Source organism: Dipteris shenzhenensis, chromosome 32 (assembly GCF_047967505.1).
Source record: "Dipteris shenzhenensis isolate YYH24624 ecotype China chromosome 32, Dip_SZ_1.0, whole genome shotgun sequence".
NCBI lineage: Eukaryota > Viridiplantae > Streptophyta > Polypodiopsida > Gleicheniales > Dipteridaceae > Dipteris > Dipteris shenzhenensis.
The window spans coordinates 14,571,803-14,596,618 of record NC_141627.1 but is presented as its reverse complement, the minus strand read 5'-3'; the positions used below and the strand labels follow the sequence as shown (position 1 = coordinate 14,596,618).

Sequence of the window (24,816 nt, the reverse complement as noted above, 5' to 3'; positions counted from 1 at the left end):
CCTGTTGAGGGGTTTGTTTCCACCACTAGGCCAGGTAAGGTGTTCCATTCTACATCTGCCATTGATGAGGATTGTTAGCTGAAACATACAAGGCCTAGGTGGCGTCCCACATCGTCGCCGCAGACAGTTGATCTGGGATCAGCTTCATCCAGGTGCTACTGGGGGTTCCATTGATGTCTTACTTATTCAGGAGCTTAAACTGGATTCTACGGATTGTGCCAAGTCAGATAAGTTGCTTTCTAGCCATACGTTTTGGTGGCCTGCCTTGGGCACTAGGGGAGGCACTTCTATTTCACTTTCACAGTGGGTTCTCCCCTTAGTTGTTGGACACGGAATCCTTATCCCCTCTAGGGCTCAGTGGATTATTCTCTTGATTGGAGGGCGTAAGGTTGGTTTCCTTAACTTGTATGCCTCCAACATTAGAGGGGAACGTGTCATTATGTGAAAGGATTTGCTCTCTTGGACCCCCATTGTGGATTCATGGGTGATTGGAGGTGACTTCAACATGGTTGAGTTACCGTCAAACAAAAAAGGGGGTAGAGAAGGAGGACTTCATTCCTTGGAGAGAGCAGCTTGGGATGTCTTCCTTTTTCACTATTGTGGCAGAGATACTTGGTTGGACGATGCCATTCTTATTCAGCCACAGTCCCTCCCGTTCTCTTGGTTGAACAGGAGGCAGCAGATGCCTATTCATGCATGCATTCATAGATTCTATGTAGATGATTGGGCACTAGACAGACGTGGATCGGTATGCATTGTTGCTGGGGTTTCCACTTCAGACCACTTTCTTGTTGTGCTGGCTATCTCAGAGCCTCACATGAGAGGCCGGTCTGCCAGCATCAGGATTCCGGATGCCTTGTATACAGAGGAGGACCTTACAGAGGCAGCCTTGCAGATATGGGTTTCTCATGTCCAGGGTGGGCAGCCATCTCCATCACATGTAGCTGCTTCCCTTTCTGGTATTAGCGGCTTTTACCACTCAGTTGCTACTACCAGGAGACGAGATATTCTCAGATGTGAGATTGGTATTCGCCAGCAGTTTGGCAGCTTTGCGGAGGGAGGAGCAGAAACGGCCTTTAGATGCTTGGATTCAAGAGTGCCTTGCTACAGCAAGGGCTCATCAGCAGACACTGCTTGATCAAAGAGCAGAGTATGCCTTTCATTACGGGAGTCCTGGATTCAGATGGGTGGCAGAGTCAATAAACACTTTTTCTCTACTCTTGGCCCTAGACATAGTAGAGAGAGTGTGTCCCAACTTATTGACTCACATGGGGTCATTTACAGATAGATCCAGATGACGTCATGCGCATAGCTTCAGATTTCTATGCCGCCCTTCTTATTGCAGATCCTGACACACAAGATAAAGAGGATGCTGGACAAGTTATTTTAAACAAGAAAGTGATATATTCCATTCAAAACGAATCATACAACAGGTGGGAGAGAAAGTACTCTATCCCTAGCCTCAACAATGTGGCAAAAAAGCCATGGTGGTGGTCTAAAATGCCACGACATCCCAAAAGGGGTCAAATGAAAAAATAATGAGCAGTCCCATGTCCTCATGAAGGATAAAAGTCTCCCACGAGCTGCCAAAGAGGTGCCTGTACACCGCTCCCACTGACTCCTGAGAGTGAAGATAATCTCCACCCAAATTGAAGCAAGAATGTCGGTCTCCGTGCATAAAAGACCCCCAAGGACAAAAGAACATCGCGAACACCATATCCGCCATAGGGTAATGCTAGAAATCACCTACCAGGCTGAACCTGCAGGTGAAGTAGGCCTGGAATCCTGAGCTGGTACTGGTATCAAAAATAAGTTCTGTGGCTCCATGATGCTAATATCAGTGGGACCCCATCTCTGGCGACACTGCATGAAGAAACCGTGGTCTCCTGGCTCTGACTCATAGAGGGCAAAGGCTCCAGATCCTCTCCCCCAAAGGGCAGCACCCCGTGTCATCAGAAAGGACTCGGATGTAACATGTGAGAGCAACCTGAAGATACCTGTTGCCACCGGAGCAGGCCACGCCCACTCACCTGGGTCCCAGTCGAGCTCCGCAAGAGGTCGACCCTGAAAAGTCCAAAGTCTGCATCTAGGATCCTCTGCAATGGTCAACCTGGATGGATCTGTGGCCCATTCCTTACCCAGGCAGCCAATGACCCTGACTCTCTGCCAAAGGAGCTCCTGTCGATCCAGTGGCTGAGTGGGATACAATCTGTGAGAGGAATCTGTCTCAAAATAAGTAAACGGTGCCGGTCCTAAACGAACTCCAATGCATAGCCCAGACTCACTAAAACAACCTAACCAAGTAGAGATGGGATGAACATAGTCTGGATCTGTAAGCATATCCCTCCACCTCCGAGGAATAGCTCTCATGATCAGTAATCTGGTGGCAGCAATCTGTCCAAGTGGCCCGTGTCTATCTCTAATCACCTCCTCTGTCCAAAGGAGTCCTAAGTTCTGTACCAGGGGAAGATCCCTGATACCGAACTTGGGGGTTATGATATAGTGGCTGTCGGGCAATTTCCTCTCTAAAGGAGGGAACTGCTCTGATGAGGTGTTGTCTAAAATGATCCCATATCTGAATAAGCCTCTTCACCAGTGGTGAGGAAGGCTGAGAATGCTGGTCCGTGAGGAAGATCCAACTGACTCTACCTGCCCACTGGCTTGCTGCTCTGGGGGTGCACTGGTGAATCCCATGCAGTAGGAACTGCTTCCACGGCTAATCTCCTGGAGTCAAACCTCTAACAAGAAGTTTGACTAAAAGGGCCCTGCTCTGCATCTCAGGATCAAGAACTCCAAGTCATCCCTGCGAGGCGGGTAAAATGATAGTATCCCATGAAACCCTGGCCCTAGGGTATTTACAGTGGGACCCCGGAGAGTGGGAGTGGATTGACGCGGGGCATCGAGAGAAGACCATCCCCTTCTTTCGTTACACGGTCAGTAATGCCAGGAGATTTCAGCTCAGTAGTAGAGGTTGGAGACCCTCCAGAGTTCCTCATTGGGAGACTTTTGGTATTACTGCGGATCAGCAGAGGTACTTCTGGAGGAGGCTCTGGAAATCCCACAGGAATAGAAAGATCACTATCTTCTTTTGGCTTTCTATTCATGGAGGGATTGCAGTGAACCTTTGGAGGTCCAGATTCGGAGCCGACCCTACTTGCCCTCGTTGCCTTTCTGCTTCGGAGTCTATTCAGCATTGCTTATGGGATTGCAGACAGGCGAGATTGATTTGGATGGGGATAGCCAGGATCTTCAGTCACTTTGCCCATTCCCCACTCTTTATGACTTGGGGCTCGGTGGCTTGGCTTTCTCTTACAGGACCTCAGGTTTTCTATGAGGGACTTGACTCCTCCCGGGCCATTTCAGTTCGACATCATCGGGTTGAGCTCTGCTCGTTGGATGTGGTTACACACCGTCCTTTTACAGCTGTACATGCCTCTGTGGATACTTCTTGGGAGATTATAGCGAGCATAGCAGCCTGGCATATCTGGAGATCCAGATGCACAGAGGCTATGGAGGGTACTCAGGTTCATCCCTCGCACACATTGGCTAGTATCTGGACAGACATCGTACACACTCTGATGGCCGTATGGACGGGTATGCAGGGGGACTCCCGTGCAGCCTCAGCTAGGAGCGCTTCTTTCTTCAGGGAATGGAAGGATTCTCCTTTCTTCTCTGAATCTACTACAGGGTTGAGATGGCACTTTCAGCCTCAGCCTTGGTTTCTTTCCACCTCACTCTGAGGGGGTTTTTTATTATCCTCATGATTTCATGATGTATTCCGCTTTGAGCTTGCTCTCGCGGGTTTTTGTTCTTACTTAATAGAAGTCTTTTTCATGGAAAAAAAAAAAAAAAACCCTGGCCCTAGTGTCCTCAGAACCATCACCACCACTCCACAAGAAGTTCCGGAGCAATCTCCTCACCTGACGGATCGAGTCAGCATGAAAGCACCAACATGACGCAACGTACCACATAGTCGCTAGTAGAACCTGGTTGAGTACCAGCGCTCTTCCGGCCAAAGAGATTCTAGCCGTACTCCAGTAGGCTAGCTTTCTCCGGATACTCTCAAGAACTGGGGCAAACTGTTGCGTCGGGGACACCTCAATGCCAACCTGGAAGCCTAGATATCTGGTGGAGGTGCCTTTGGGTATCCATACAAAGCCTCTGTCTCCTCTCCATGCTGGTGTATCCTGCTGAGCTCGAGTCCAGATGCCTTTTGATTTGTTCCAATTGACAAGTCCCCTTGAGGCTAGGCAGAACTTGTCAATTGCATCCGCAGCAGTAGCAAGACTATATGCATCTCCTCTGACTGTCAGTGCCGTATCATCAGCAAACTTAGTGTCCAGAAGCTCCTTCTCCTGTCGGATAGGTAGATGAAGGCCCAAAGTGCCATGACTGGTAGCCTGCATAAACTATCCCATAGCCTCCGCTACGAAAAGGAAAAGGTAAGGTACAAGCGGGCATCCCTGTCATACCAATTTGGATAGCTGAAAAGCCGGTCCTCTGCCTCCACAGACCACCATCCTGCTAGAAGAGTGAGAGTAAAGTGAGGAGACCCATAAAATCCATCTATCACTGAAGCCTAGCCTCCTCATAGTGCCCTCCAAGAAACCCCAGTCCACTATGTCATAGGCCTTCTCAAAATCGAGAAGGAGAACTGCAATCTCCTGCTGACTCTCCTTCACCCAGTGAGTGGCCTCCCAAAAAGTGAAGATATTGTCCAAGATACTCCTATCTTGGACAAATCTTGTCTGAGTAGCTCTGATGATATCTGGCAGCATAGGCTTTAAACGAAGGGCCAAGGTCTTTGCTAGGATCTTATAGGCTGTCCCTAAAAGTGTAATGGGTCTCCAATTTCGTAGGACTGTCTTGTCTCCCCCTTTCGGGATGAGACAAATCATACCTGTGCATAAAGCCTCGTCCAAAGATCCTGTATCAAGAGCCTCTGAAAAGGCAGAAAGTAGATGAGGCCCAATCGCATCCCAGAGAGCTCTAAAATGGAGAGGCGACAGACCATCCTCCCCCGGGCATCTGTCTCTGGGCAGCTCATGTAATGCATCTGTGATCTCCATAGTGATAGCGGGCTATCCAAAACATGACTCATCCTGTCTGAGACCATCTAGGGGACATGACTCCAAATCTCCTCTCTGGCTCTGATCATCTCCTCGGTGACTGGATCGGCGGTGTAAAGAGTGGAATAGAAACCATAAGTGATCTCAACAAGACGATGAGGATCCGTTTGAAGATACCCGGCCTCATCCACAAGTCTACGAAGGCTGTCCGAAGAGTATCTCTGACCCACTGCCCTGAAGAACTCTCTAGAGCATCTATCCCCCTTCTGGATCCAGAAGGTCTGCTAGGAGTAAAACCTGAACTGGGCCCTCCTGCCTTGAATCTCCTCTAGTCTCTCCTGAGCCTCTGAAAGCTGCCCTCTGATGAAAAGAGAATGAGGAAAGCTCTGAATCAATCTCTGAAGTCTGGATACCTCTGCTCTAGTGTTCCGATCTCTGATCCTGAGCTTTTCCTTCTCCTCTTTTGCCCTCAACTGGCAGGCCATGCTGACTCTAGCCAAAGCCCCTTCTACCCACATCAACCAGCCCTAATCCTCAGGAGTGTCCTCTGTCAACCAAGCCTCTCTCAACTGTTCCACGAACTCTGTGTCCTGAAAAACAAAGTCCGAAACTCTCACAAAGCCTGTGCTCTCCAATCGAGAGGTAGGGAGAATCTGTAATAGGACTGGAGCATGGTCAGATAAAACATAACCCGGGCGGATCCCAATCTGTCCTCCTCTTGCCTGGCCCCAATGGCCAATATAAAACCTGTCAAGCCTAGCCAAAGAGAGGGAGCCATGGCAAACCCCAGACCAAGAGAACTGAAGACTATCAGCCAAGTGGCGAAAGTCGTCCAATCGAGCTGCATCATGAAGTCCAGCATGCAAAACAAAACTATCCCACTCCACTCTCTCCCTATCAGAAAGTCCACTCTCTATCTGGCCCGACTTGTCTTCAGAGAATTCAACCATGTTGAAATCTCCTCCAACAATCCAAGTGTCTGCTTGAGGAAGGGACTCTCTGAGCTGTCTCCAAAATGCACGTCTACGGGCTGGATCCGTGGGAGCGTACACATTGAGAACACCAACTGCTGTGCTCTCAATCTGAAGAATAACAAAGCAAGCCCTGCTCTCCACTAGTATACCCTCGTGGGTGATCTCTGGGGCCCACCTGGCTGAAACTGAAATGCAGACTCCACCCCTCGTACCATCCGCAGGGCTCCAAAAAGTCCGGCTCTGTCCTCTGAGTAAGGATCTGCATCTGTCAATCCTGTCCTGGGAGAGCTTATGCTCTTGGATAAGTACAATGTCTGTAGGGGACCCTGAGGAAATAAATCGAAGGGAGTCCCTAAGCAACTGCAATCTAGGAACTCCGGATCTACGACCATCTACATCTGAAATAAATCTGCGGCCATTCAGTCCTCTCACATTCCAAGAAATGATGGACAGCCTAGACATCGGATGGAAGTGATGGGATGCCAGTGGCAGCGGCACAAATGACTCTCTCTGACGGCACTATCCAAAGTCGATCTCTGATCAAGCTCCAAATCTGCCCCAACTCATGTAAAATAGCTCCATCCAATGGAATAATACTCTGTCTCGAACTGAGGAGCTGAAAGTCAAACCAACCGGCACTCCTGGGCAAATCGAAGTCTCCCTGAACCTTAAAGAACAGAAACAGAAAGGCTCTGCCACCGAAGCCAGGTCAAAGAGTCCTAGGGCAAGAATGAATCTCGAGCCGACAATACGGTGAACCGATGAGAACTGAGTCATGCTCAAAAGCTGTCTATCAATCTCGCTGTGGAGTAACTCAGCTGACCAGCTTTCGCTCCCATGAGAACGAAAGCTGCCTGCGGAGAAACGAAGAATGTGCCCCTCTCTGGATAGAGTAGCAGATCCCAAGTATTTCTCTACCTCCTCTGACCGTCGACAAAATACCGGGAGAAGTTCCAATCTAGTGAGGGAGTTTGTGGAGACCCCTCGAGCCAAAAGGGACCAAAACTCAACGGGCAGATCTCTGTCAACCATCCTAGGGTCAGGTCTAGGAGTCAGAAGAGCTGAAAAAGGGTGCGCCGTCCTGACTCTACACCTGGAATAGGTGAGAGGGAGAGGAAGAATCTGCGACGAGGTGCCTGTATGCAAGGGTGACTGAAAATCTCGCTCAATCTCATTTGCTAGGATCTCCCAACCCTCACGCCTGTCTGGGTACTGAGCAAAATCTGTGACCGCACTTGCAAAAGATCTGGATAAGCCAGGAGTCAAAAGCTGCGAGGATGAGGCTATATTGGGAGGTGTGTCTGAGAGGACGCTCCGCATAGCAACAAAAGAAGGTACTGTGCGACAGGGAAGAGAGAGAGGTCACGAGGGAACCTCATACAGGCACATGAAATCCTAGGATGGGCTCTGGCTCTGACCTGTGTCAAGAAATACCTCTCTCTCACTGGACTGCTGTGAAGAGGCATCCATCACCGTGTCCGCAGCCTGAGCAGCCTCCAGTTGGATAACTGTCTCAGAAACCAATAAATGAACCTCCGGGGTAGAAGTGTCAAGAGTCATCAAATCCTGAGCTGCTGTCTCCTGCACAGTGTGAGGCCCTGCCTGCAGATGGTCCTCTGCATCTCCCCTTTCCGGGGTCTCCTGCACGTCTGTCTCAACTCCCTGAGCTACCATCTCCTACACAGTGTCAAGACCTGCCTGCAGATGGTCCTCCGTATCTCCCCTTCTGGGGTCTCCTGCACGTGTGTCTCAACTCCTTGAGCTATCATCTCCTGCACAGTGTCAAGACCTGCCTGCGGATGGTCCTCTGTATCTCCCCTTTCCGGGGTCTCCTGCACATGTGTCTGAACTCTCTGCCAACTGTGAGCTCGTACCTGGGGCTGCTCATACTGCTGACTCTCCCTCTGTCTCTGTCTCCTCCGAGCTCTCTGTGCTGGAGGCATCTCCAAGTCCTCTGAGTTCAGTGGAGGCTCCCCCAAAAAAGTCTCCTCTCGCTCTGCTGAATGAGTCGAAGTAGGCTCAGAGACCCCTGGAGGCTGCTCGTACTGCTGACTCTCCCTCTGTCTCCGTCTCCGTCTCTGTCTCCTCCGAGCTCTCCTTAAAATCTGTTCCGCTGGAGGCACCTCCAAATCCTCTGAGTTCACTGGAGGCTCTCCCAAAGGAATCTCCTCTCGCTCTGCTGAATGAGTCGGAGCAGGCTCAGAGAACCCTGGAGGCTGAGCTGTAGGTTTTGGGTCACTCGGAGGATGAGATGTATCCGGAGTCTCTGATCGATGCCGACGACTGGGGCAATCCCTAATAAAGTGACCTCTCTTCCGACAGAAAAGACACTGATCAGGAGGACCCTCGTACAAAACCCTCTGCTGCATCTGGACCCCATCTCCAGTGGAGTACGAAATCAAAGTAGGCAAAGGTCGAGGAGGGGGGAAATCTGAAATGAGTCTGACCCTCGTAACACCTGCGCCAGTAAGTGACTGAGCATAGGAAAGTCTAGCACCTGAAGAGATGACTGTACCTGCCACACTAGCCATATGCTCCACAGCTCTGCGACAAGTGCTGACCTCATCAAGAAGTCCAGGGAAAAGGATCCAAAAGGAGACCTGTCGCGGTCCAGGAGAAGTAGAACTGAAGTGCTTCCGCCAAGGCCACAAATGGATGACTCTGCTCTGAAACTGAATCGGTGAGCTCATAAGAACTCTTTGAGCCTGCTCTGCAGACTAAAGGCCAAAAGAAAAGTACCCTCTGCCAAGCAATCAGAAAACCGTAACTGAGACACCCAAAGAAGCCATTCTGGTGTGCACCCAGTCACGTGATTGTTGGTCTCTATCGGGTAGAAAGCCAATGATGTGTGTCGAACAAAAACCCTCCTCTGCTACCTCAATCATCTGTACAATGTCGGGAGCAAAAGAAACTGTGACTTCAATCTCCTCAGGTTCGGCGATGGGAGTGGCATTAGTGTCCTCCATTGTCTCAGCTTACGCTATCCTGAAGGGAGGAGCTACATCTGCTGAAAATACCCACCAAGAACTCGCAACCAACCACAAGTAAAACCCCAAAGAAACCTGTAAAAAGAATGCTTCGATCTTCAGCCTACGTGAGATGCAAACAGGTTGCTCAGTGCTGAAGCGGACACCTCCGCCGATGCGTGGAAACAGCCCAGGATCTCAGCTCCCCAGAACACGAGGCTGGACAAGTTATTTGGCAAAGCATCCCTATGTTGGTGACACCGGATATGCATGTTTTGCTTGATGCACCTTTCACCAACACAGAGTTCAGGACTGCACTTTCAGCCCTTCACAAGGGCAAGTGCAAAGGTTCGGATGGCCTCACCCCTTCTTTCTTCATTGCATTTTGGGATATTATTAGAAACTACATTACATCAGCCTGCAGGGCATTTGGGACTCTGGCGAGATGCCCAGGTTGCTCACAGAGGGTCCCATCCACCTTATCCAGAAAGGGGTTGCAGAAATTTAGTGTCCCAGTGAAGGCCTATCACACTTTTCAGGGCATGTTACAAGATTCTAGCCAAGGAAATCCACCTCCGATTGCAGCCCCTTCTCCCAGATCTTATTCATGAAACCCCGATGGGATTTGTGCATGGCTGAAGCATTTTAGATAACATTTTCTCCTTTTGGGAAGCTTCAAAGTGGGCCATGCAGAGCAGCCAGAATCTAGCCATTCTACTCTTGGATTTTGAGAAAGCTTATGACAGAGTAGATTGGGGTTTTTTGGAGGGCACCGTTCTACGTTTTGGCTTTACAGATGCTTGGATCAGAGGTGTTTCCTCCTTTTACAGATCAGCCTACAGCCAGGTACTTATTCATGGGGCAAGGGGTGAGAGATTTCAGATTTTCATATCAGTCCGTCAGGGATGCCCCCTTGCTCCTTTTTTTTTCTTGTTCATGGGCTAAAGCTATGAGTATCTATATTTGATCTCAAGCTGACATCTTTGGGCTGAGACTTCCCATCAGATGGGAAGAGGAGCTACTTGACAGTGAGTTGGCAGATGACACAGCAATTTACTTGGATGCCATACCACAGATGCTCACTTCTTTTAGGACCGCATTGGATTTATTTTGCTTGGCGGCAGGGGCGCAGATAAATTGGCATAAATCCAATGGCTTTTGGATCAGTGATGAGGACACTCTAGATTGGGGGCTTGACTTAGGCTTCACTTGGGTTCAGAGGGGTGTGCCAGTTAGATATTCGGGCTGCCAGGTTGGCTTGAATATTTCCTCCACACAACAGTTTGCTCCCGTGTTGGAGAGCAGCATGAGGAAGCTTCTTTTTTGGGGCTTAGCCAAGCTGGACCTTGCCTTTAGAGTTATGGTGGTCAACTAGGTCCTCTTGGCCACGGCTTGGTTTGTTTGTTCTTGTTGGTGCGGTTCCATGGATTGCATCATTCAGCTCAGGAGACCAATCAGAAATTTTCTTTGGAGTGGGCTTGATGGCACAGCAGATGTTTTAGCCAGGGTGGCTTGGGAGTCCCTCATCCTCCCTACACAGGAAGGGGATCTCAATATTATTGATCCAAATTTATAATGCAGAGCTTTACTCTGCAAGATGGTGGTGTGGGGACTTATGCCAGGGTAGGAGCCGTGGAAGGCATTTTTTATTAGCAGCATAGAGACGTGTACACCTTCTTCAGGGGGAGACTGGATGGGTAGTATTAGATGGATCTTCACCGCAGCACACCTCAGATCTCCTTCCTCCCCTCTCATGGTTGCCATCTTGAAAGCATGGGCCAGCTTCAGGAGCACTCTTCGGAGGATTCTCCCTTCCTCTCATGAAGAGATTGATAGGCAACCGGTCATGTGGAATGACAGTATATTGGATGATCTTGGCAGACCACTTGGTGCTTCACTCTACATGCAGTGGTCCAGATGGGAGAGGAGACTTGCCTCATCTTTGGGGTCATGGAAAGCTTTCCAGAGTCTTACAGAGGAGACTAAATCTCAGTTGACAGGACATCTCAGAGGGAGTGCAGGGAGGCTCTTGCAGATTAAGGCAGCCCTTCTAGCGGATTGGGTAGACATAGATGATATGCCTCTCACTTGCTCCACTTGGGCAGGTGCTTTTACGAGAGGAGGTGTTCCTCTTTAGGTCTTGGCCTTTTGAGATGCACATGGAGATGCCTTGGTTTTTGATGTGCATAATGGTGGCAAATTGTTTAGATCCACAGAGGACATCTTTCTTGAGTCTGCCTTTCATGCTATGAGGGTTGTAGGTCTTTTGGCGCAGGGATCAGATTCAAAGTGTTTCCTTGACCTTGACCCCCGGCTTCTCTCCCCTGGATCTTGGAGACTTTGGCTCTACGGGGGAGTTCCCATTAGGTATTTGCAGTGGGACCCTGGAGAGTGGGAGTGGCTTGATGCAGGGCATCGAGAGAAGAGCATCCGCTTCTTTCGCTACATGGTTAGTAATGACATGAGATTCCAGCTCAGTAGTATAGGTTGGAGACCTTCCAGAGTTCCTCATTGAGAGGCATTTGATATCACTGCGGATTTGCAGAGATGCTTCTGGAGGAGACTCTGGAAATCCCACAGGAATAGAAAGATCACTCTTTTCTTTTGGCTTTCTATCCATGGTGGGATTGTAGTGAACCTTTGGAGATCCAGATTCGGAGCCGATCCTACTTGCCCTCATTGCCTCTCTGCTTTGGAGACGATTCAGCATTGCTTATGGGATTGCAAACAAGCGAGGATGATTTGGATGGGGGTAGCTAGGATTTTCAGTCACTTTGTGCAGCCCCCATTCTTTATGACATGGGGCTCAGTGGCTTGGCTTTCTCTTACTGGGCCTCAGGTCTTTTATGAGAGACATGACTCTTCTCGGGCCATTTCGATTCGACGTCATCAGGTTGAGTCAGGTTGAGTCCTATTCTTTGGATGTGGTACCACACCTTCCTTTTACAGCTGTACATGAATCTGTGGATTCCTCTTTGGAGATACTGAGGAGCATAGCAGCTTGGCATATTTGGAGAGCCAGATGCACAGAGGCATTGGATGGAACTCATGTTCATCCCTCGCACACATTGGCTAGTATCTGGATAGACACGATACATACTTTGATGGGCGTATGGATTTTCACCACAGCACACCTCAGATCACCTTCGTCCCCTGTCATGGTTGCCATACTGAAAGCTCGGGTCAGTTTTAGGAGCACTCTTTGGAGGATTCCCCCTTCCTCTCGTGAAGAGATTGATAGGCAACCGATCATGTGGAATGATAGTATATTGGATGATCATGGCAGACCACCTGGTGCCTGAAGGTGGAGAGGCAGCCAGCAAGGGTGGCGAGGAGATGGGGAGGAGATGGAGTGCTTGGAGGTGGAGAGGCAGCCAGCAAAGATGGACTGCTTGGAGGTGGAGTGGCGCAAGTAAAAACCCCCGAGCTGGCAGAAAGGTGCGTTGAAGCAAGGTGGCGCCCAAGGGTGCTGAATTTGGGAAGGAATGCTCAAAATAGCACCTATGAGGCAAAAAGCGGTGGGAGAAAAGCCAAAAATCTCCCAAGGAGGTGAAATTTAGCCAAGAGAGCTATAAATAGCAAGGGTGAGAGAAAGCTCGCCCAAAGGGGTGGAATTTGGCCACCAGAGCTATAAATAGCAAGGGTGAAAGCCAAGAGGTCCCCTTGAATTTGGCGGGGGAGCTTTTTAAAAAAAAGTTAGAGAGATAAAAAGCAAGATGGAATTGTCCCCCTTTATTAGAAAGAGAAGGTGAGAAGGCGATCATGAAGTGCTCCAAGAGGCGTGCCTAGTGGTGGCCAAAAAGCAAAGGTACAAATGGTACCAAAAAGTTAGGGATGGCTATAGTTAGCCACATGTATGAGGAGTGACCAAGGAAGGACCTAGGCATGAACAAGGAGGGAACAAGAGTGAACACAGGGGGTGGACCAAAGAGGGACAAAGAGTGACATAGGTGTGTTGAGTGACAAAGAGTGTCATAGGTGTGCCCTAGGGGTGAACATGGGGGACAGAGGGTGAACATAGGGTGAACAAGGGTGACAAAGACGTGAACAAGGGGGGACAGAGAGGTGAACATGGGGAACTGGGATGAACATAGGGGTGAGCATAGGGGTGGACAAGGGGTGACACAGAGGTGACAGAGAGGTGAATAGGGTGAGGTGGACAAGGGGTGACAGAGAAGTGAACATGGGAGGGTGACATGGGAGTGAACATAGGTGAACTAGGGGTGAACATGGGTGACAGAGAGGTGAACATGGGAAGGTGACATAGGAGTGAACATAGGTGAACTAGGGGTGAACAGGGGTGACAAAGAGGTGAACATGGGTGACAGAAAGGTGAACATAGGAGTGAACATTGGTGAACTAAGGGTGAACAGGGGTGACATAGAGGTGAACATGGGTAACAGAGAGGTGAACATGGAAAGGTGACATAGGAGTGAACATAGGTGAACTAGGGGTGAACAGGGGTGACCTAGAGGTGAACATGGGTGACAGAGAGGTTAACATGGGAAGGTGACTGTTATACCGAGATCATGCAGGACCAGCTATGTCCAGCACTTAGTGAGGGGATGGCATGGCCACAAGGATGACACAAGTTAGGGGATGACATGGTCACAAGGATGACACAAGTCAAGGGATGACATGGTCACAAGGATGGCACAAGTCATGGCGATGACATGGTTGTAAGATGACACAAGTACATGGTCACCAGGATGGCATACTCTATCTACGTATCTACACGCAGTCTACAGTTCTGCCCGCTCCTCTGTTCTGCCCACCATTATTCTCTGCCCACTACTCTTCTGCCCGCTATCTGATCTGCCCGCCATTATTCTCTGCCCGCTACTCTTCTGCCCGCTACTGTTCTGCCCACCATCTATAGCTGCTCTTCCTCTGCTCCATTGTGCCCGCTATCTCCTCTTCTACTGCTGCATTGTGCCCGCCATCTGCTCTTCCTCTTCTACAGCTTCATTCCGTCCATCACTCTCATTATCCCACTCTCTCTCCTAGTTGTCAGCTTCATGGGTTTCATTTCCACCAACTCTCTCCTTGTCAGCAAATTCAAGGGGGATGGATTCCCAACATGGCAAACAAAAGTTCAACTTCTTCTCATGAAGGAGAATGCTCGTGATGCCATCGAAGATGATGAAGCGCTTGAGGCATCAATAGAGCCTCAAATACGCAAGCTTTGGAAGCAACACAATTTGAGGGCCATCGCAATCATCGGGCTTTGCCTAGATGATTCATTGATTCATCATATCGACTTCAAGTCCAACGCTAAGGAGATTTGGGCACACCTCAAGAATATATTTGGTAACAAAATTACCAACTCCAAGGTTTTTCTGAAAATGCAATTTTATAAGTTGAAAATGGAAGAGTCCGATACCTTGAGTGCACATAAGCCAAAATTCAATCTTTAGTTGAACAACAAGTGCTGCCGGGATGACAAGGACAAAATGGTTGTTCTCATGACAAGTATGGAAGGGATCTCTCGCTTTGAGAATGCCCTTGAAGTACTTCGAATTGCATCAACTACCTTCGAAGATATGGTCTCTCTCTTGAAAAATCCTTTCTCTCCATACAGATCGTCATTTTCCCTTACAATAGTTGCCACGTTGTGTGAAGATTTTTGGAAACCCCAAACTCATCTTGTATATGTGTACATGTGTGATGTTCAACTTGTGTGTGTGCTTGCTGGCGTTCAATCAGATCTTGTGTAAGCAACTTTCGAGTACATCATGGTATCCAGAGTGGCGGTGTTGATCGTGGATGACATATCCGTCATAGTAGCCCTTTACCAAGTGTTCATAGTGTCATGAGTGGAGTTCCATATTGTGGTGAAGTCATGGGAGCACTCATGTACTCCGTGTGGGCATAATGGATGTGTGGTAATCAAGCTTTAAAGGCTTTGATGGAAGTGTATGTGCAAGGGAAAAGGTGAGCCTATGGTTGGAATATGTGCTTTGAGTGCCTTGGTGTAAGTATTGTGGGAAACTTGGGAGTGGTTAAAAGGCAGCATGAGGTGGCTAATCAAGGATGACGTGGCTAGGATTAAAAAAAGCATGCATGCAACTGTGGCTACGTGAGGATGGAGAGGAGCTTCTGGCTGCGAGCTGGAGCTACGTCAAGGTGACGGCTGGAAGCGGGTCTGGGGGGTTTACTAAAAGGATTGATGGAGAGGGAGACGGAGGACCACAAAAGATAGGAGCTCCATGAGCAGGAGAGGGGAGGATGCTGAGTATCATCAAGAGAAGGAGAGATGAGCGAGAGAGATCTTGCTTAAGGGATGGGCTGTGCTCTGGTCGGGAGCTTTAGGACGGAGCTGTGTGCTTTGTGAGCAAGAGAGTAGCTGCAATAGTGATATTCGCATGAAGGTTTTGGGTGATGAGTTTCTAGAGGTGACGCTACCACACAAGAGAACCTTGGCAACGAGTGTGTGCGCGTCAAGATTTATGGAAGAGGAGCTGCGTAACGGTAGCTATCTATGCATATAGTAGAAGGTGATGGGTACAGCTGTAGGGATCTTGATAGTTGAAGAGATCCACTTATGGCGAGCTGTGTTTCGGTTGGAAGGACGTCCATTGCATGGTTGGGAGCTTTTTGGATTGAAGGAGCTTGATGACTATGCAGGTCTAGAGGTTCATGGAGGATAGCGGAGGTCATGTATGAGCAAGAGGACTTTGTGAGCAAGAGGACGACTGTGGAGTGAGGGGATTTGGGACGGGGGCGGTGTCTCTACTAGGAGGTTGGAGGATCATGGGGCGATGCGGGTCCTCTGTGAGAAGAAAAGAAACGGTGTGAGCTGGGTATTATCATGTGAAGGAATAATGGCAACTCAGGGATCTTGCTAGAGAGGTTGACAATAGCTTTGGGGGGAGCTTCTTGATTTGGGTGGCTGTCTACTGCGTAAAGGGAGATCCTTGGATGATGGCTGTAGCAATCCAAAGTGTTTGGCTAGCTCTTGGCAACAAAGCATGATCGTTGTAGCTGCTTTTGAAGGAACAAGAATTGAGTTCTTGTATGTGTCTTGCTGTGGGTTGTGGATTGGAAGCATGAAGCTGAATGCTTTCTGAGTTGTTGAGGGAAGAAGTCCAGTTGCCTTGAGCTGTGTAGTCTTTGGTTCTTTCTGAGGTTGTGTAGTCCACTACTAGTCAGTTTTTTGTTGGGAGTTGTCTTGGTTCCCAGTTCAAGGATCCATGCTCTTGTTGATGGAATATAGCTCCATCCATAAGCTACCCATGCTTTTCTAATCCCATTGGGTCCAGGCCATAAATGCTATCTACTGTTGTAGTAAAAGTAGGAAATGATCATATCACTGGAGTTTAGGCTAGGGATCTGTGCTCTGTCATTTTAAGGGTTCAATGTGGAAATTTTATTGTCAATGGTCCATGGTGAATACTGGACTGTAGTAATATATGTGAGTGATGAGGAATGGGAAGAGGTTGTTTGGCTTCCGGAGGAAATGTGGCCAGAGTATGAGTTGTATCTGGAGGTGTGTAGAGACAAGGAGTTTCAATGAAAGCCTTTTACCTTCTGATGGTGTTGTCCACTTGATTTAAATGTGGATGAGGGTGGCTGTGAAGGCGGTCTGGGCTCTACTACTTTTGTCCATCCACATTTTGGTGCCTCCACGAAGGATTGTGCACTTCAGTTTACAAGTGCGAAGTTGTGCTGTCAGTTGTAGTGTTGAAGAGCTGAGAGAGATGGCACAAGACTTTCGAGAGTTTTGGGGGCTGCCATATGAAAATGCAACCAGATTCTTGGAAAAGATGGAATTTACAGCACTTATGAAAGATAGGGCAAGCCCTGAGATTTTGTTTCAGATCATGAATTATTGCTTGCAGGGAGATGCAAAAGCATGGCTATAGACTCAAGTTTCTACCTTTAGGACTGCTCATCCTCAGCAACAAAATCCAAAGTATATAGTGGTGAGAGCAACCTTTCTTGAACGGTTTGCACAATCTAGGAGCCCTAATGAAGTTTGGAAAGAGCTGTGCAAAGTGAGACAGGAGGAGGAGCAGGAGGTTGACCAGTACCTGATTCAGTTTGGGAGATTATGGAGTCTATGGTGTGAAGCTCTTGTGCCAGAGGTGCCTCCTCAGATGATTAAGAAAGACCACTTCATTTCAGGCCTGAAGCCTTCACTCCGTTTGAAGGTGGAGCTGAGGAATATTGATAACTTCGAGGATGCAGTCAGAGTGGCCAAAGAGAAGGAGTGGAAAGTCAAGAGACTGAGGCAGCTTGGCATGCAAGAGGAGCCTCAGAATCTGATTGGAAGTCCAGAAGCAATAAAGGCTTATGCAGAGAGAGAGCCGATGTTTGTTCCTGTGCAGGATGATTCCCTGAAAAAAGGATTTACATGAAGCTGTGGAGCTGATGAAAACACTCAGCCTAAATTGGATGGAGACTGCAGGAAGAGGTAGAGGTCAGAATAATAGGAGAGAAGCTATGGATGGACAAGAAGGAAGTTCAGCTGGGGTAGGGGGACATGTCTATCCTGAGCAGCAGAGAACAAATGATAGATCAAGTGACTACAATATGGAGGTGAAAGATCTGAATCGGCTCTCTACCAATGGTTTGAAATGGGAGGATAAGGGGAAAGGAAAGGCAATTAGCCTGATCAGAATGGAGACCATATCAGAGATTATGTATGTATCCATGCAGTGTAATATGAGCTGTAGGCTGGAATTGGAAGAGGAACTTGAGGAGACAGTCACAGATGAAGATACAGAGAATGAGACAGAGGAAGAGAGCATCTCATCAGAGAAAGAGAGTCAATTGTCTTCACTGCTGAAGGAACCGGATGCATATACTGTTGATGATGTAGGGGAGCTGGAAATCATTACACTTATTATGAATGGAGGCTTGTCAATTGCTATGGAGGAGGGTGTTGCTCAACCAGATCTGTGTGAGGTGGCATAGGAGAGCCCGAGAGAAGGGGTTGCTGCCATAGATGGTAGAAAGCTTGAGAGCCCATTAAAGGCAGCTAAGGATAAGTCTGTGTGTGTAGTGGTATCATGCTCCAATGTTGTGTGATGATGTGCATATGATGGTTGGTCATGTTGCAGCAGATATGCGGCCACTTGAAGACAAGGCTTGGAAGGAGTACATGGCTAAAGGGAATCAGTTCATGGTTGACATTGTGATTGTGCATACCGAAGGGGCTGAGATTTCAGATTCGACTAGTGAGTAAGAGAGAGATGAAACTAGCAGTGAAGATGAGAGCTCAATCATGTCTGACAGTGATGAAGCTGATGTGGCTATTACTGATAAAGTAAAAGACCTGCAGTTAAAACTCTTAGTTTGGGCTGGACCAGCAAGTGTTGATTGCGTGCATGCAGACTTTGATGTGTATGATGAGGTTAAGATTCAGTGTTTACAGGATGATGGTGATTCAGATGATGAGCTGGATTGCATTCTTGATGATGCACTGGATGATATGTTAGCTTTGATCTCTTCAGAAAAGAATGTAAACACCAGTATGCATATTGAGCAGGATGGTAGTGATAGTGTGGTTGATGATCAGCTAGATGCTTTACTTGATGATACCCTCATGGATTTTGCATGTGTGCGTGGTAATGACAAGAAAATATGTACTTCTTATGACTGTTCAGAAAATGAAAATGTCAGTGAGGACATGATGCATAGCAAAGAGTGTGCTGATATGTTTGAGCATTCTTCAAGTGGGAAGGATGTTTGGTTGCTCCTTGGTGATCTTGATAATTCATGTGATGAGTTAAGTTTTGCAGCTTATAAGGTTGAGGCAATAGGGTCTGTTGAGAAGTCCCTAATCACAGATTATGAGCTGGTTGTGCCTGTGAGATCTATGTGTGAGGTAGTGATCTCAAAAGATGTGGCTCATGTGGAGATGAGCAAGACTCATGATACAAGTGTGATGGCTAATAGCCAGTGGAGTTGTGTGATGTCTTGGCAGGATAAGCTATGGGATCTTGGAGGCTTAGCGAGGATGTGGGTACATGGAAGGAGCCTGTGGCTACATCTATATGGTGTGTTGTTCATTTGTTTTGATCCAGGGGGATGGTGGATTATGCATATCTGGCAGTGGAGGGTTCAAAGTTATCCTTTTGATCCAGGAAGAGAAAAGTAGAGGCATAGAGTAGAGGCATAGAGTACAAGCTCGCTTTGTTTTTGATCCAGGTGGTTTGCTGATTTTTTCCTTTTAGCTGCTGGATATGAATGTCACAGCAGAAGAGTGGGGTTGCTAAAGGTGTGTGAAGATTTTTGGAAACCCCAAACTCATGTTGTACATGTGTACATGTGTGATGTTCAACTTGTGTGTGTGCTTGCTGGCATTCAATCAGATTTTGTGTAAGCAACTTTCGAGTACATCATGGTATCTAGAGTGGCGGTGTTGATCCTGGATGACATATGTTTGTCATAGTAGCCCTTTACCAAGTGTTCATAGTGTCATGAGTGGAGTTCCGTATTGTGGTGAAGTCATGGAGCACTCATGTACTCCATGTGGGCATCATGGATGTGTGGTAATCAAGCTTTAAAGGCTTTGATGGAAGTGTATGTGCAAGGGAAAAGGTGAGCCTAAGGTTGGAATATGTGCTTTAAGTGCCTTGGTGTAAGTATTGTGGGAAATTTGGGAGTGGTGAAAAGGCAGCATGAGGTGGCTAATCAAGGATGATGTGGTTGGGATTAAGAAAAGCATGCATGCAACTGTGGCTACGTGAGGATGGAGAGGAGCTTTTGGCTGCGAGCTGGACCTACGTCAAGGTGACGGCTGGAAGCGGGTCTGGGGGGCTTGCTAAAAGGATCAACAGAGAGGGAGACGGAGGACCACATATGATAGGAGCTCCATGAGCAGGAGAGGGGAGGATGCTGAGTATCATCACGGGAAGGAGAGATGAGCGAGAGAGATCTTGCTTGAGGGACTGGTTGGGAGCTTTAGGACGCGGAGCTATGTGCTTTGTGAGAAAGAGAGTAGCTGCAACAGTGATATTCGCATGAAGGTTTTGGGTGACGAGTTTCTGGAGGCGACGCTACCATGCAAGAGAACCTTGGCAACGAGTGTGTGCGCGCCAAGATTTATGGAAGAGGAGCTGCGTAAGGGCAGCTATCTTTGCATATAGTAGAAGGTGATGGGTACAGCTGTAGGGATCTTGATAGTTGAAGAGCTCCACTTATGGCGAGCTGTGTTTCGGTTGGAAGGATGTCCATTGCATGGCTGGGAGCTTTTGGTATTGAAGGCGCTTGACGACTATGCAGGTCTAGAGGTTCATGGAGGATAGCAGAGGTCATGTATGAAGAGGAGGACTTTGTGAGCAAAAGGATGACTGTGGAGTGAGGGGATTTGGGATGGGGGCGGTGTCTCTACTAGGAGGTTGGAGGATCATGGGCGATGCAGGTGCTCTGTGAGAAGAAAAGAAACGGTGTGAGCTGGGTATTATCATGTGAAGGAATAATGGCAACTCAGGGATCTTGCTAGAGAGGTTGACAGTAGCTTTGGAGGGAGCTTCTTGATTTGGGTGGCTGTCTACTGCGTAAAGGGAGATCCTTGGATGATGGCTGTAGCAAGCCAAAGTGTTTGGCTGGCTCTTGGCACCAAAGCATGATCGTTATAGCTGCTTTTGAAGGAAGAAGAATCGAGTTGTTGTATGTCTCATCGAGTTGTTGTATATGTCTTGCTGTGGGTTGTGGATTGAAGCATGAAGCTGAATGCTTTTTGAGTTGTTGAGGGAAGAAGTCCGCTTGCCTTGAACTGTGTAGTCTTTGGTTCTTTCTGAGGTTGTGTAGTCCACTATTAGTCAGTTTTTTGTTGGGGGTTGTCTTGGTTCCCAGTTCAAGGATCCATGCTATCATATCACTGGAGTTTAGGCTAGGGATCTGTGCTCTGTCATTTTAAGGGTTCAATGTGGAAATTTTATTGTCAATGGTCCATGGTGAATACTGGACTGTAGTAATATATGTGAGTGATGAGGAATGGGAAGAGGTTGTTTGGCTTCTGGAGGAAATGTGTCTAGAGTATGAGTTGTATCTGGAGGTGTGTAGAGACAAGGAGTTTCAATGAAAGCCTTTTACCTTCTGATGGTGTTGTCCACTTGATTTAAATGTGGGTGAGGGTTGCTATGAAGGCGGTCTGGGCTCTACTACTTTTGTCCATCCAATGTCTTTTCTAAGGTTCCCCAACCTTTGAAAAAAGGCTACGTCATCATTGAATTTGTACCCCTCTCCACAGTTTAAGACCTCCCCTTTTTTTCCAAAGGATCTAAGGTCTTTTACACCCCTCTCTCTTTCAAGATCCTAAAGTTCTCCAACCTTTAGCCTCACCGATTTCAAGTCAAAGAGCGAGGAGTTCGAGATCCAAAGAAGGGAAAGAGCGGAATTGAAAGGCGAGTCCGTGAATCAAAGAAAGCGAGACGACTTTGAAGACGAATCCAACGCCTCGAACAAAAACCAGAGAAGTGGGCATCACATTTTTCTCTCTGACATAAAGCGCTTTCGCATGACAAATTCCGATAGCAAGCTGTCAATTAATGACTTCGCTCACGCAGCGCCCTAACTTGAAAGCAAGCTGTTTGGGGAGATGCAGCTGTTACTGCGGCACTGGACTCTGCCTCTCATCCGGAAAGCATTGGAGACTTGGAGTCTGTCAGTCCTTGGACTGATTGCGGAACAAAAACAGTGCCAATAGCAAAAATCCCAAGTATATTAATGCACCACGGAATTAAAGCCAGGGATGGTCGAAGAGCAGCATGTAGAGAAGCGAGCCCATAATACTAGGTTGCAGCAGATACATCTGTAGTTCTCCATGGCTTCACGAATCATCACGCTGCATGATTCACGATTCACGCAGATCCAATGATCCATGCTTCTGCTGCGCCTTTAAGATCCTGTGGCCGGTTTGCTGGCCGTTGATTTCAGTGAAGTTTGAACTTTAGTTTTGTTTGAAATTTAAGGTTCAAGGCTACACTCTTGAGTTCTGTAATCTAGATTCTAGTCTAGACTCTAGACATTGGCAGACTGTCTACAAAGAGTGAAACTCAAAACTTGATTTCTGTCCATAGTTCTGAAAAGTGAAATATGATTTTCCAAGCTTAAGGCTTGACATTTGTGATCTGAAATATGATTTTTGTGACCTGTCTACTCAACTAAAATCTGAAACTTAAAGTGTGAGGCTAATCTAGATTCTAATTTCTATACTAGGCTCTAGCATTGGCCATTATGGGCATTCTGTGAAGTCTTTTTCTGTGTTTTTAGCTAGTTTTGCACAGTTTTAGCATACTAAATGTATGTAGGGCATAAAATTTGTATTTTCAAGACCAAAAAATATGAGGTTATTTTTTTGAAACTCCACCTGTTTTTTTGAAACATTTCAAAACATTTCACGTTTCAACGTTCTGAAATGTTTCAGTGAACAATATGCAGAAGAGAGAAAAGGAGGCTAGGAGAAGGTAGGCTGAGAAGAGGGCAGTAGAGAGGCGGGGAAGGGGCAAGAGAGGGGGTGGACAGAGAGGCGGAGAAGGGGCAGGAGAGGGGTCGGGCTGAGAAGGCAAAGAGAGGGTGTCGTATCTGGAGCCTGATCTTCTTTAGAGATTGTTTTTTGGCCATGCTTTGGAACCAAGCGTGTTTATACCCATCCCATGAAGGGGGGGGGGGGGGTTTAGGGGGGAGGCAACACCTCCCCTTGTAATGTTGCGGGGGGGGGGGGGGGGGGGAGAAACACCCACCCTTGAAGCCAAAAATACATGAAATTTGGTGCATGAGTTGCTCATGAGTTGTGGTCGAAATTGTAAGATAAGGGTGTGGGTCACATAGCAGGAGAGCAGTGGATACACTACTTGTATCTTGTATCTTCTCGCTTGTTGTTGGATAAGAAAAACACAAGACTGGTTGTATGTCCGTGGACATAGCCCACACTGGGTGAATCACGTATGTCGATGTCTCTCTATCTCTTCCATTCTGTATGCAACCTAGATTGTGTATTTTACATATTCCACTTCTCGCATTGTTGCTTCACTATGTGTTGTTCCTCACAGAGGGGTGGCAAAGAGGCGGGAGAGAGAGCAGCTCTGGGTGGGCTAAGAGGCAGGGAGAAGGGGCAGCAGAGAGGCGGGAAAGGGAGCAGCAGAGCGGGCTGAGAGAGGGGAGGGGGCTGAGGGGAGGGGCAGCAAGAGAGTCGGGGAGGAGCAACAGCAGCTGTTTTGATTAATTTGAATGTTCGTCCATTATTGTGACTATCAACCACAACTATATCCTTTGCATGTTCTCAGTTTAATCCATGACATGGAGTGTTGTGTATGTCTAATATTTTCTATTATTTTTCTATGGTTAACCTTGGTTTATAAAAAATTCAAATCTGCAGGAGTTTTACAAGGGGGAAATAAGCGACCTTCCTTTAATTTTTGGCATGACAGCATCACCGAACTTCTCCAAAGGTGCTATAAGTTTAAATGTTCATTTTGTGTTGAATTGCACTTTGACTTAAGATCAACATACCATTCTCCTTTTTTTTTTTTGTCTCATGAAAAAGAGTTATAATGAGTGAAACTCGCAAGAGCAAGCTCAATGTGGAAATACATCATGGAACGCCATAAAAAAGCCAACGAAAGCTCTAAAGATAGAACTAGATAAAATCCAAGGTTGAGGTTGAACGTGCCATCTCACCCTATTGTGGTCTCTGAGAAAAAGGGGGAGCCACTTGAAGGTGCATGGTGGAGAGGGAGAGAGAGAGAGGGTAGGCTAGGGAGAGAGATAATGATACTCAAAGAGAGACATAATGAAATGGAAATGAAATAGCAAGAGTAATGAGCAAAATGAAAGTACTCACATGTAGACCAAAGAGCTTATAGGCATGATACTTGATTGATTTAACACTAGACAAGTACAGCTCTTATATAGAGCACACACCTTTTTTTTTTGTGAAACTAAGAAAATTATATTATGAAACATCCATTTTACATCAGGGCAGTGCTCGAGAAAAGAGCCAATGCCCTATCCATCAGAAATAGTAAAAGAAAAGCTGAATGCAAGAAACATCCAAATCTTCCTCATGTAAGGCATCATATAAGGACTACTGCAATGAGGCTCAGAAGAACTCATAAGGGTGCTGAAGGGGTGAATTCAGATATGCATGATTTCGTTGAAGCCAGAGGGTCCATAAGGCCCAGTATCTGATTCAATGGAAGAAAAGAGAATACTGTGACAAAGAAGCTGATAATAACATCCAGAAAAATCTGTAGAACCTGTGTGCAGGAAATCTGAGAGATAAAAAATAGGAGATCTTGTCCAGAAGGTCTCTGGAATATGAACAAACCATAATGCGGAATACTCTCAGGAGTATGATGACATCTTGGACAAAGAGAAGAGGCAATCCTTCTTTGAGCCAATTTCACTCCCACTGGAAAAATACCAACAATGCATCTCCAGAGAAAGAGTCTCTGCTTCAATGGCATTTTCAACTTCCATATCAATTTCAATTTTCCTTTCCACCAAGCTAAAGACTTATTTAGATGCCAGAGAGAATTAGCATGATGAGCAATCCATGGAGGATGTAATATCAATCGATAAGCGTGTATGGAAGTCAATAGATGCAAAGGCTGAGAGGATAATCCTGGACTTGAAGACTGAAGATGCCAATCTTGAAGCCTGTCTCTTACATCCAATGTTGGAATCGGAACCAAAGGGAGTAAGAGATCTGCAATAGCTTTCCATATAGGTCTATGATGCATCCCAAGATTGTATTGTTGGCATGCTGCCGGAAAAGAGAGAATATGCCCTTGAGTATCTACCACGTCATCAATGAACCGGATGCCCATCTGATTGGTTGTTGTATAGCAAGGG

General features: G+C 47.3%; 1 protein-coding gene across 1 annotated transcript in view; it reads left to right on the top strand.

The window, feature by feature from the left end:
- Nucleotides 1-24,816, top strand: part of DCL2 (dicer-like 2) — a 361,432-nt gene that overhangs the window by 73,127 nt on the left and 263,489 nt on the right. The window contains exon 5 of the mRNA XM_087370403.1: nt 23,339-23,411. Coding sequence (XP_087226529.1) covers nt 23,339-23,411 — 73 coding nt within the window. The remainder of the gene's footprint in view (nt 1-23,338; nt 23,412-24,816) is intronic.